General features: G+C 37.7%; 1 protein-coding gene across 1 annotated transcript in view; it reads right to left on the reverse strand.

The window, feature by feature from the left end:
• Window positions 1-559: 559 nt before the first annotated feature.
• The window catches only part of GYS2 (glycogen synthase 2), a 61,186-nt gene continuing 47,707 nt past the window's right edge, over window positions 560-14,038 (reverse strand). Inside the window, exons 12-16 of the mRNA XM_007127987.2 lie at window positions 9,038-9,164; window positions 5,838-5,933; window positions 4,786-4,949; window positions 3,633-3,713; window positions 560-1,529 (exon numbers count right to left, since the gene is read on the reverse strand). Coding sequence (XP_007128049.1) covers window positions 1,308-1,529; window positions 3,633-3,713; window positions 4,786-4,949; window positions 5,838-5,933; window positions 9,038-9,164 — 690 coding nt within the window. The 3' untranslated portion in view covers window positions 560-1,307. The remainder of the gene's footprint in view (window positions 1,530-3,632; window positions 3,714-4,785; window positions 4,950-5,837; window positions 5,934-9,037; window positions 9,165-14,038) is intronic.

The following is a 14,038-nucleotide window of genomic DNA, read 5'->3' on the forward strand; positions in this document are numbered from 1 at the left end:
CGATCTTCCATTTTTACCTGAGTTGTTGCATGTATCTCTCACTCTTCTACTCTCCCCTAACAATGGGGTGATAGAGCTGGAGTGCAGTTTTCCACTGGTCTTGCACCATCTGACACACTGTCATTGTTTCTCTTCCCTTATTGCCATCAACAACCCAGCCCTGAGAAGACCTAAATTTTTTTAGAGCCCCTACAGACCTGGGCCAGCCAACATGCCAGCCAAGGTGTTCACTGTGATCCAAATGTAACAACATTCAGTTGTGGAAAAAACAATCCATGAGTGAATGTGGGGTTTGGGTTTTGTTTTTTGTTTTGGTTTTTTTTGCTGATTTATGTTTAACTACATTTAAAACATTAATATGTTTAACCACAATCATTCAACAATGTCTCAGAGACATTGTCCTTATTATAATTAAGCAGACTCTCTATTTTCTTTCTGCTAATTTTTTAAAAGATAGTTTTAAATGTTATCCTTCATAAGGCACTATTTTATAGCAGGTGTTTTTGCACATATTATCTTATTTAAATGTCTAAAAGAATTTTAAACATTATCAATGCAGTTAAATCTTTAAATATTGATATATTTATTCATATGGATTTAACAATTTATCACCTATGGAAGATTGACCAAGTTTTCAAAAAGGCTTTCCTTTTAAACAATAGAAAAAAACTGTTACAGTCAGATGGTACAGTACAGATGGTAACGTCTCCCGATCATTAACTTGAGAAGTGACCTTGTACATATGCATTAATATGTATCAACATCTGGATTTAGGATAGCTACTGTCCTATGGATTTTGATTGTCTGCAAAGCTAGGTATAAATTCATGGTTCTGCCTCATGTGAAAAATAAAAATAATCACTAAAGACCAAATTACTTGAAATATAAAGGTAGAACACATTCGTAGCTAAGATCAGGATCCTTTGTGGGGGAAATGGCAGATTGCTTTAGCAGGTATAGAAGCTGTATAAACACTAAGCCAAGGATTATGGTGATGATGACTAAAAAAATCAGCATTAGGAAATGCAAATTCTTACTGCTTAAAATAACCATTTTAAAAACACTTCCAGTCTTCCTCCTTTAACTCACACTCTTCCTAGAGCCTGAACTGACAGGGGCGAAAGGAGTTGGATTTTATCATAAATTACAAAATTGCCATCCGCTTAATCTCCTCCACTTTTTAGGCAGAGAATAAATCCCATCGTTATACTGAGAAGAAGAGAATGAAACATGTGGCATTTTCATTTCTTTCAATAATCTTTCTTACTATGTTCTCACTGAATTAGCCTGTTCGACCAGAGTGGAATTCAGTTCTTGTATTCGCCGTGCAGCTTCTTCTTCCCGCAGGGAACGTGATTCAGAGACAATGGTGACTTGATATTTAACCGATCCCTTTCGGCCTCCTCTTCCTCATCGTATCTTTCACCCTCATTCTCATCCTCCACATCGCTGCTCTGAGGACTAGAGACCTGAGATCCTGAAGGAGAAGGTGGTACTGAGGAAGGCCTGGGATATTTAAACCGTTCTGCCTGCCAAAGACAAAAGTAAGACACAAAACATTAGAATGGCTTTTTGATTTTTCAGTGATGTACACACTTGGATGTGCATTTAATAAAAAACCCAGTTGGATTTGTTTGGTCTGTTCAGGGGCTATTAACTTTGATTTGTCTTGATTCTGGTCCAACCAAGCTCAAGAGAGACTCCTTAAATAAATAGCTTTCTTTTGTCAAGCACTGAAATGTGCCAGGGGCCATATACATGTGATCTTATTTAATCTCTGACCAATTTATTCTTTCCGCTGACAGAAGAAAATTGAGGGTCCAAGAGGCCAATGATTTGCCCAAGCTCATACGGCATGAAAGTGGTAGAGCAAAGAGTGGTTCCAGGGCTGTGATCATCCCAGAGCCTTTAATATCAACTGCCCTGATACACTGTTGAGATCATCAGTCTCTATGTCATCCTTCAGATTTGCTCAATCAAATTCCAGAACATGAGCAGCCTGGCTATTCCATGGACAACACCCACTAGAAAGATTCCTGGAAGTCAGGCCACTTCACTGACCTTAAAATTCCATCAGATCCTTTTATTTCAGTTAATGAGCAAACATCACTAGGTTTTAATCAATTGCCCTTCTACCTAAGATGCTCTGAGATAACTCATTTGCTAAACACATACTAAGCACCACCTATGGGGCAGGAGGAAACAAAGATGAAAAACATGATCCCTGCTCTCTAGGAGTGCAGATGCTTCATCAATCAGGAAGACAAATGTATAAAATTGTTACAGCACTTATCACTCTGAATTTCAACTATTTTTAGGTATAAATTCATGGTATGAATTTATATGACATTATTATGTCATACATGTACACTCGTTTCAAGGCTCAGATACTTTACCTGAAAGCAATACCAAAAAAAAAAAGAGCTGAGTCCTACACTCAGGGAGCATAGGAGTTCAATACTTATTATTTGAATTAGTTGAATAAATGAATGAATATAGCTGAATTATCATCAAGGGCAGTGACCACCTCTAAATAAGCTAAGCAAGTCACTCTGTTAGAATCATGGACATGGGAAGTGGAATTTGTATACTGAGGGATTTACAAAACTCTTTCAACTTTCTCTATGAGCAAATTTTCCCTTGGGTTAACTTTCTAGATCTGGTCCCCAGACACCAAATAGAGGTGGAATATAATGTATTAGGCAAAATTGTTTATAGTGAAAATGACTCCTGATTGGAAAATTACATCTGCTTTTGGAGGATCTATAAATACTTGATGAGGATCTCGAGTATTTGGAAATCCTTGAATTTGATGACTCTTGTAATTGCTCACATTCCTTGTGGAGACCATAGAAGCTTATCTGTGAGGATTTACATGAGATGTTGGGTCCTGTGGGGTGTGGAACTACTAAGCTAAAATGGATCTCATAGTCAATGATATGGGTTTCATCTTTTACACCTTAGTTTTCACCTGGTGGGTAGGGAACTGAGAAGTTTAGCTCTTGGACCGCTGTGTAGACTGCTGTAAGGACTAATTCCGCTGAAGAGAAATGCCTGATACTGCCCTACTTCAAGCTGTGTTTCCTTCTAAGTGAATGTGATGACAAGTAATCTCCTCTAGCCTCAAGAATATAAATGTCTAAGGGAATATTCGAGGAAGACTCCCTGGTGGGCACTGCTGAATTACCAGGCATAAATGCTCATCTAGTCCAATTTCTCCTGTGGTGCTTGAATTCACTATTACTCTTGCCAAGTCGTCACCCTACATTTAAACATCTCCTTGGATAGCAAATTCACTTGCAATGAGAGCAGGCCAGTTTATTTTTTGACAACCCTCAAAAGAATGGATGTCTAAGAGAGGTTTCAGGCACTAAGGCAAGGAGAGTTTTCACATAAAAGTCCTTCTCCAGTGACATGAATTAGCTGACTGCTCAGCCAGTGTATAAGCTAACTCTGAACTGAGGGCTTAGAGTTGGTCTGATTTGTCAGTTTCTCTATTTGCTTTGTAGCAACACTGAAAAAGTACAATAGTTTGTGAATTTAGCTACTTCCAAATAAAAGGTATTGTTAGGACTTACCATACGTAAGACATTTAGCTTTCAAAACAAATAAACAATACATAAAATATTTACCATTGGTGGCGATGTGGTTTCTGTGTGGAATCTATCTGGAAAAGCTCTGCTTAATGTCAGGTGCCTGGCATGCTGGTAATACTATGATAGAAAATCAATCCATGGGTTAAAAAAGATGTATATTTATATATTTATATCTCAATAACCAAGTTGTTATATAAAATCTTGTTCTCCTACTTATAAATATATATATATATTTTTTAAAGTGACAGATTTTATTCATCCTAAATTTAAGAATCAGAAAAAATATGACAGTTTATAGCTTGATCATTTTTCAGGGAATAAGTAAAGAAATACTATCAGAAATTGGAGGGGAAGGACATACTGGCTTTACTGAACTCTGAATTGAGCACTAAGGCAACTGAAAACACTGGTTTTACTCTATAGAGAAGCAGGATGGCATGGAGAAAAAGATGGGGCCTGAATAATCAGACACACTGGCTTTAAATCCTGCTTCCGACCTTACGTAAGCAACGGAGCTTCTAAGGGGCTTATCATCCTGCTTTCATTATAAAATGAAGACAGCAAAATTAATCTTCCTGGGTGGAAATGAGCGTGTGTAGATACTCAGCTGATGGCCGAATCTGTCATTTGTCAGCCAAAGTTGAGCAGTATCTAAGCAGATACATTATGTGAAGGCAAAGTCAATGTAGTTTTCATTAAATCATCCACTGCTAAGATATATGAACGTCTGAGTATTTATAAACTAATGGCAGGATTGAAAGGAGGTATTTCCTGTACCTGTCATTTTGAGAAACAAGATTATTTCCACTCCCCGCTGTAGTTGAGGAATGTGATCATATTACCTCTTAGAGTGAAACAAAATCGGGACTTTTCTCTAGATTTCCTCATCTTCATGAAACCTGTAAAGCATCAGGTTTCAAGCCCTGGTGATAGAATAATTAGTAAGATCATGGCTAGATGCTGCTGGACTGGCTGTTCTGGTCTCAAACTAAATATGAAAAATTGGGGTTGGGACTTTGCGAATTCATATCAAGCTCAAAGGTACGCATATTACGTACGTGAAAACATCACTGAGATCTTAACAATGATGATACAGACTTGACCTTGCAGATTACAACTCGAATCAATTCTTTTACCGTCCAGTGGGATTTTTAAAGGGGTCCTCTGTATGTATCATAAACTTGCTTACTCTGCCTAAGTATCTCCAATCCAGAAGGTCTGAAAGCCTCTCCGTTCGGTTCCTCTGAATAATCCTCTGGCGGCGTGACTGTTTGCAAAATCCATAGAGAAACTGAGTCAGCTGATTGCAAGAATCATCTGGTGAGCGGAATCGCCTGTCAACGACGTAAATACCTGAGGGGCACAAAAGCCAGAGCACAAGTCAAGATAAGGCTAACCTTAAAGCACTTCTACTCCTGTTCCTTAGGTCTATCACCAACTGCGTGATTATCCACTCCCTGACTCCCCTACTGCCTCTGCTTTATCTTTTCCCTTCTGAGACTGTATTTCTCCTGTGATTTCCTTCTAATGGCTCACAATTGTCACCAACACACAGCCAACAAAACAGATCTTGCTAAAGAAAATCTGGCAATACAAGGATACCTCGGATCAGTGATCGTCCTTAACCAGAATCTCCGGGGTGAGACCTGGGTCTCAGTGCTTTTTAGGTTCCCCAGTGTCCCCACTGTGCAGCCACAGGTGAGGACCAGAGCTGTCAACCAAGGAAAGACAACAGTGACAATGCAATTCTAAAAGACCAGAGAATTGGCAATGTCCAGGCAGAGCATCCAGCCCATTCTAACTTTTCTTGCTGCTAGGCAGCATGGACATATAGATGGTGATACCATCTGCCATCTTAAATGTGAATTTTGATAACTTGGCATGGAACTTATAAAATAATTGTGCTGATCAATACATGTACTCTAAAGCCATGGCTATTTTGATTATCACTTCTAGGTAATAGTGGACCAAATCAGTTCAGAAAAATAAAAAGGTGAAAAGGCAATGTTTGTCCAAGTTTAGCACTCCTTTTGTAGTTTGCCTTTTGAGATATATGTTCAATATTCATATCATTCTAATCTTTTCTATGGACCATATAATGAAATCTACTTTTAATTAAACAAGAAGTATAAAAAGTTTAATCATCAGGATAGCGTTAGAGTCGGGCTCTGTAAAGACCCCGTGCTTTGTGTGGTTAGAGGTCCCTTCTCCCCCAGTTGGGTTCATGATGAAAAGCCTCACCATATGCGGTGGGGTCAGCCACATGCTCCTGCACGAAACAGCCAAAGCCGGAGAGGTTGGTGGTCACACTGGGGATACCCATCACAGTGCATTCGGCTGCCAGGGGAAATAGACAAAGGCTTGGCTTCAAACCAGCAACAATATCCTCTTACACACGCAGAGAAGGAAAAGCCCCAGTCCACCTAGTAATAGCAACATTTATTTTATGCCAGGCACGGTACTAAGCTCCTTACATGCATGAACTAATTTAATCTTCTCAACCACCCTATGAAGTGAGGCTACCATTATCCCCATCTTACAGACGAAGACATTGAAGCACAGAGAGGTTAAATAGCTTCCCCAACTTCACCAAGCCAGGCAACGTGGTAGAGCTGGGATTTGAAGCCAGGTGCCCAGCTCCAGACCCCTTGCTCAGAACTGCTACCCTACACTGCCTCTCTCATTCCAGCTGGCTTTGTTTTTTGCTCTGTTCTAAGCTTGTGTCACTAAGTATTTGGCAAGTTTCCGGGGTAAATAAATATGTTTTGGAAAGAACTAGCTCCTCCAACATACTCACCTCTCTTGCCACCAACCCCTTCCACTTTCTCGGGTGCTCAGTGAACCCATGGTTTCTTTCAATCCTCTACCACCTTTTATCAAAACCTTTTTTTTAGACAATATCAGATGTGTCTTAAGACATGTTAACACACTCAAGGATGTTTGAATTGTTAACATGAAATTTATATTTTATTATGGAATTTCTCTTGGTTGGCTAGTGGGGATGGGTGGATAAAAAGAGATTTCCTCATGACCCATGTACTCCTGTTCTGCAAGTATTTCCTCTTGGTTTAGCTCTAGAGAACAGTGGTTTCCGAATTTGGGGGAAGACGGTAGAGGAGAGGAATGTGGGATGGGGATTATTGACCTATTTGAGAATCAGATGAAAACTCTGGAACTCCTCCCCAGAAAAATTTTGCCTACAATTCTATGGAACTTCACAGATCCTTATTTCTATTAAATACTCATTGACACCCATATAATAAAATGCCAGGGACCCATGTAAGCTCAGTATATGTTAACTGAGTGAATTTAATGAAGTCAGCATTTATCTTCACTGGGTTTTCTCAAAACACAAAACAGATTTTAACACTTTCTGGAGTGAGAGTTAATACAGCATAAAACAATTATGTAAAAAAAGTTAGAGAGGTATCTAACATGCTAATGCCAAATGTATGCCACCAGAGGTTTTGCTGTTTCTATAAATAAGGAGGGACCAACTTCTTTTGGTTAATTTATTATTTATTAATTAATTTATTTATTTATTTTGGCCACACCATGCAGCTTGTGAGATATTAGTTCCCCAACCAGGGATCAAACCCGGGGCCTCCGCAGTGAGAGCATGGAGCCCTAACCACTGGACCACCAGGGAATTCCCCTTTGGTTAATTTAAAACAGAGAATGACTCATTCACTATAGGGTACATATTTCTCACACCCCTTTTTCCATCTACTTATTTTTCATAACACATTTGCTGGCCTTTATCTTAACACACTAAATATATTTCCTCTATCATTTCATGTTAAGTTTAACTTTGTCCTATAAAATGATATTCTGGCAGAAAGGCTGCTGTAAGTTAGATTACATTCTCTTTACCCAATATAAATGACTTCCCACATTCCCTTGGTCACTCATGCTTTGGTTTTGTACTTCTTTGCTCTCAATATTTCCAATCGTAAATTATGTTACTTCCTAGAAATAATAGGAATAAGAGCCTATAACAAAGTTTTAAGTTCATCAAGTGAATTGTTTTAGTGTATCTCAAAAGGTAGATACTCTATTATAAGCAATTTAAGATAACTATGCAGGCATTTCATAGGTAAGAAGACATTGCCTTCACAAAAGTGGAATTTGTGCCGAGAACAATTTTTAGAACTACAAGAGAGGTAGCTGGAGGAGTTAGATCAATAACTTTTCTCTGTCATGTTTCAAGAATGGATAATTCTTTTTCAATCTTCTCCCAAAAGTTCTAATGGTTTTACAGCTGCTGGCAAATTATTCTTGGTGGAGCCTAGAACAATAGAATAGGACCTATGTCAAAAGATGAAGATCCTTCATGTCACGCCTATTGTAAGGATTATAGTATCCTATTTATACAGAATTTTAAATTCTATACTAAAATTCTGGGATCAAAATGTAAAGATTAGAAAAATATCCTCTTCATAATTCAGTCTATGACCTCTCTAACCCTGACTGCTGCTGCCCTTTACTTGGCCTATAATGACATTGAGATGCAGAAGGCAAAATGTATTCATTATAAATAAATATGTTTTCTGAGCCTTTTCTTTTACAATTATAAATGGAATTATATCTATCTAGGAGGAAAATCGCTGTTTACCAAGAAGATGGAAAAGCCATCATTGTCTTCTTTGCGTTGGCATATATTTAAAGTACTTGTTTCTTTTCTAATTAGGCATTCAGTAGAAATACAAATTGATGGCTCTTGATGCTAATGGCAACCATGCTAGTAGGGACCAGAAAAGAAAAATAGATAGTGGATCTGCGAATCCACCATCCAAACAGAAAGGGGGGCAGGTGGAGGGTCTGAATTGAACTACGTCATTGGGAATAATACCTACCACTGAACCAGGATTCTATGTTAAAAGTACCTCGTTTTTGAGAGACAAGGGTGTGAAGATGACTTCTCACTGTACATCTCTTTATACTATTTGTGTCTAAAACCATATGAATGTGTTATCTAATTAAAAGATACATATATCCTTTCATTTAAAAAAAGAATTCTGAAATAAATTTTAGAACAATTTTAGAAACAAAAATTGTTTCTCATATTAACCTCCTTGCAGTTAATTTCTCCTTCATATTAATGGATAGGACTGGTGAAGATATAATCTTTATAAAACATTCTTTTTCTTTGGAATGCAATGAGGCAACAATTCAGATACTCCCTAAAATATGCCCAACCGCAATCTCCTATACTTACATAAAAGATTATATATTATGTCCTTACTCTTAGGTCAGGAGCTACAAAACATAAAATGGACCCCTGGGATAGATCCAACCATTTCTACTAAGGTTTTGATTTTGTAGTTTTAAATGACATATCATTTAGAAATGACATATCAACTTAGAATATTACATACATGTGCATAAAATAATATACTAATAAAATCTAAAACACTTCACGATCTATACATGTCACATACCTGGAGTATAACCCCAGGGTTCATAGTATGATGGAAATACTCCAAGATGACAACCTCGGACAAACTCTTCATAATCCATGGGTAACAAGGGGCTGGTGGAGGATAGGAATTCTGGGTGCAAAATCACCTGAAAAAGAAAAATTCTAATGAGAAAAAAGAGAAAGGAAAGAAGAAATTAAAGCAACAAATCTCCTACAGTTTTGTTATTTCAATATTTCTATACTATAGAATCCTTGTGTTCTAGATTCTGGGGAAAGAAAGAGAGAGATAAGAAAAAGGAAAATGTCCGGGTGTTTTTTTCTCCTCTCTCTATTCTCTGTAAATATCTATTCTGAGTACTAACTTTCCCTCAGGTTCCCAGGCCTACATTAGAGGATAGGGAGTTATTGTATCCATTTTTGTTCTCATGCTAAATTCTTCCAACCCAGACTTTACTGACAATAAAGATTTTACTTGGTTCTCTGACTGCTGGCCCTTGTCTTGTTTCTCAATTTATTCCCACCTTGAGCAGGAAAAAGGGGAGCTACGCTTATATGCCCCAGGCATAAGTTAGCCAAGTGAAATGGAACTAAGGGCTAATTGCAAGCTACCAATGTGATGTCACTGAACTGGAGATGGGAAGAGCAGCAGTACCTCCTTATAGAATATTTCCACCATGTGAGTACAATAGTCATAAATAACCTCAAGAGCATAGGTAATAGGAAAATGCAGTAAACAACTAGGATGCAATGAGTTTTGAGCATTACCTTTCGTTTTAGCATAATTGATATTTTTTAAGTTTATGTAATTTAATTTTACACAATGGTTGTGTTTAAAACTGGCCTACAGCATTTCTGAAAATTCAGCAATTGGCTCTCATGCACTGGTATGAGTCCTTTCCTGGACTGCACAGCCTGTAATTTTCTGCAAAGGTGGAGACCAGAGACAGCCAGCTGTAGTTGGAAAGTTGTGAATAGAATAGTTACTTAACTGGTCACCTAGATAAATGAGTTCTATTTCTCCTATTTATTAAAATGATGAATTATAAATTATAATGTAATTATAATGTATAAATTATATTATTATCCCAGTACTTTAAAATCTGATTTTGAAAATTTATTAGAAATTATTTTTAATAACTTTCTTAGCTATGGGGGGAGGCTGACAGATAACAGAAAACTGGTTTGGTGAGAACTTTCATAAAATGGGGAAATAGAATTATATATATGTTTATGTATAAATTACATATTTTAAAAATTATACTAAAATTTAATTTTATATGAATTATATATATAATTATATATAAATACATGTATATATGTATATATATATAATTTGAAAAAATCCCAAATTTACAGAAAAGTTGCAAGTACAATGTGAAGAGAATTAATATTTTTTCAAGAACCATCTGTGTATCAATTGCTGACTGGATGCCCATCATCCACAAATACTTAACATGTATTTTCTACAAACAAGAACATTCCCCCTTAAAAAACTAAAAATAGAGTTACTATATGATCATGCAATTCCACTCCTGGGCATATATCTGGAGAAAACTCTAATTTGAAAAGATAATTTGAAAAGCACCCCAATGTTCATAGCAGCACTATTTACAATAGACAAGACATGGAAGCAACCTAAATGTTCATCAACAGATGAATGGATAAAGAAGATATATATATATACATACCATATATATATTAATATATATGTACATACACACTCATGTATAATGGAATATTACTCAGCCATAAAAAAGAATGAAATAATGCCATTTGCAGCAACATGAATGGACCTAGAGATTATCATATTAAGTGAAGTAAGTCAGATAAAGACAAACATGATATCACTTATGTGTGGAATCTAAAAAAATGATACAAATGACCTTATTTACAAAATAGAAATAGACTCATAGACATAGAAAGCAAATTTATGGTTACCAAAGGGAATAGTGGTGGGGGGAAGAAAGATAAATTAGGAGTTTGGGATTAACATATACACACTACTATATAGAAAATAAATAAACAACAAGGACCTACTGTAGAGCACAGGGAACTAGACTCAATATCTTGTAATAACCTATAATAACCTAAAAAGAATCCAAAAAGAATATATATATGTATATATATATATATATAAAACTGAATCACTTTGCTATACAGATGAAACTAACACAACATTGTAAATTAACTATACCTCAATTAAAAAAAGAACATTCTCTTACATAACCACACTATGAGCATCAAAATCAGAAAATTAACATTGATACATAACTACCATCTAATCCTTAAATCCCATTCAACTTTCTCCAGTGGTTCAAATACTGTTCTTTAAACCAAAGGACCCAGTTCACAGTCACGTGTCACATTTAGTTGTCACTTCTCTCTAGTCTCCTTTAGTTTGGAAGAGTTCGAGGACTTTCTTGGGCTTTCATGACCTTAACACTTTTGAAGACTACAGTCTAGTTATTTTGAAATTTGATCTTCAGTTTGGGCTTGTCCTATGCTTCCTCATGGTTAGAGTAAGTTATGCATCTTTGGTAGATATAGCACAGAGGTGATACTCTGTTCTTCTCACTGCATTTCATCAGGGGGCAGAGGAATTACAATTTATTTATTACTTCTGATGTTTACTTTGATCTCTTGATTAAAGTCATGTCTTTTGGCTTCTCCACTGTAAAATCTTCTTCTGTTTCTCCTTTGTTATTAGTAAGTATTTGGGGGAGTTATTTTGAAACTATATAAATATCCCATTCCTCAATAAACTTATACTTGTATTGGATTCATGGTTCCTTGTGTTATTCAATGTATTCTAATTTATTGCTATCTTTATTTATTTTGATGCTTAAATTGTGCCTGATTTGGCCAGTGGGAGCCCCTTCAAACTGGTTTCTGTAAACTTTTGACAGATCTCCATCATTCTTTGAGCATTTCTTTGATTTTTTGACACAAGAAGAAGTTCTAGGCTCATCTTTTACTTTTCCTGCCACAGCCCTAGAAGTAACAATTTCTTCAGTGAGTCTTGGTTCCTTTTAGTGTAGAATGATATAAAGACCTGGGTGTTAGATGTGCTCATTGTTATTGGGGTGTTACAGGCCCTCTCAGCAGTCAGAGAGACACAATATACAACACACACACACACACACACACACACACACATCTATACTTAGTTTCATTATCTTTAATTTAATACTTATTGGGTTAATCCCTGCTATGATCTGCATGTTGTGTTCCCTCCAAAGTTCATATACTGAAATCATAAACCCCCAAAGACGGATGGTATTTGGAGGTGGGGCCTTCAAGAGGTACTTAGGTCATGAGGATGGAGCCCTCATGAATAGTATTAGTGCTCTTATGAAAGAGGCTCCAGGAAATTCCCTGGCCCCTTCAACCATGTGAGGACATAGTGAGAAGCTGCCATCTATGAACCAGGAAGAGGGCCCTCACCAGAGCATGACCAGGCTGGCAACTTGATCTTGGACTTCCCAGCCCCTAGAACCGTGAGAAATAAATGTCTGTTGTTTAGAAGACACCCAGTCTGTGGTATTTTGCTACAGCAGCCTGAACAGACTCAGACAATCCCCCTCCACTTAACTAGTCTCTCCACGGCCTCTCCCTCACTCCACTCTGGCTCTGACACCTGCTGTGAGTGTCTCTCCCCACTGCGTGGACCTTCCCCACCTTGCCTGGGCTCTGACTCCTTTCTATGGACTACCCCAGCATGCCCCCCCTTCCAGTGTACATGCCTACCTTGTGCTGCCCCACCTAATGGCTTTAGAACTGAACTGTTTGGGAAGGAGAAAGAGAAAGAGGGAGAGGAAAAGAAAGAGGAAAAAGAAACTTTTTTTTTAACAACAACAACAAAAGTATTAGACAACAACAGTTGTCTAACACTTTATATATTATAAGTTACTTTCACGCATATTACCTGATTTAATCTTAGCAACATTGTGTGATGGGGACTGTAGACATTCTCATTGTCCTAATTTTAGAAATAAGGAAGCTAAGACTTTAGAAGCATTGGTTATATCTCAGCAGATTCATAAATGTCAGACATGTTAAACTCAAGAAGGAATAAAATGGTAAAAATGTCCAAAACCAGTACCTACAAATGATGGTTTATTCAATCACAAGAATCACAAATTGGCAAAGCAAAAATGGATAAAATATTTTCCTCCACAAAATATAATTTTAATTCCTATTACATATAAAATATTGCACTAGGAAAAGAGACCAAAGACATAGACAGTTGACTGAGTCTGGGCAACCATCAAGTCAGAAGCCCATTGTACTCTGTTGGTAAATATCAGCCAAGGGGGATTTTAAAGGCATTGTGCCTACTTTGGCATTCCCAAACTTAGGAAAATTTGTACTCTCCAAAGCCCATTTTGGAACATGAAAACATCACATGGCTCATTCGTTTTGTTCCCAGCCAAAGAGAATGACAGCACGACTAAAATAAGAAAACAGCTGCCCTGGGTCCTAGAACAGCCAATGGCAGAAGCTCAGGGCAGAGGAAAGGATGCCAGAGGTCAGCCCAAAGTTACAGGGAAGATTAAATGAGATCCTGTATGCAAAGCCCCCCAGCAGAGCACCTGGTTCACAGCAGTCCCTGGATCAGTGGGGATAAAACAAATAAACAAAAACGGGTCGGACTGTATTTATCCTGGGAGGGAAGTAAGGTCCCAGGAAGTTAGTTTACTTTCACAGCATGGCAGCATAGGGTCCAGATCTGAAATCTGCTGTCTAGACTTTTCTCACTGTACCTTGCAACTGAGGCAGGATGGATGATAACTTCAAGTTTAAACCTGAATCAAATGGTCACATTCATATAAAAAACTTGTCAATCCAGTCGGAGAGTTAAGAACCACTCTATAGCCATCTATAAATATGCAGATGGGGCTTCCCTGGTGGCGCGGTGGTTGCGCGTCCGCCTGCCGATGCAGGGGAACCGGGTTCGCGCCCCGGTCTGGGAGGATCCCACATGCCGCGGAGCGGCTGGGCCCGTGAGCCATGGCCGCTG

This window comes from Physeter macrocephalus, chromosome 6 (genome assembly GCF_002837175.3).
Source record: "Physeter macrocephalus isolate SW-GA chromosome 6, ASM283717v5, whole genome shotgun sequence".
NCBI classification, from domain to species: Eukaryota; Metazoa; Chordata; class Mammalia; order Artiodactyla; family Physeteridae; genus Physeter; species Physeter macrocephalus.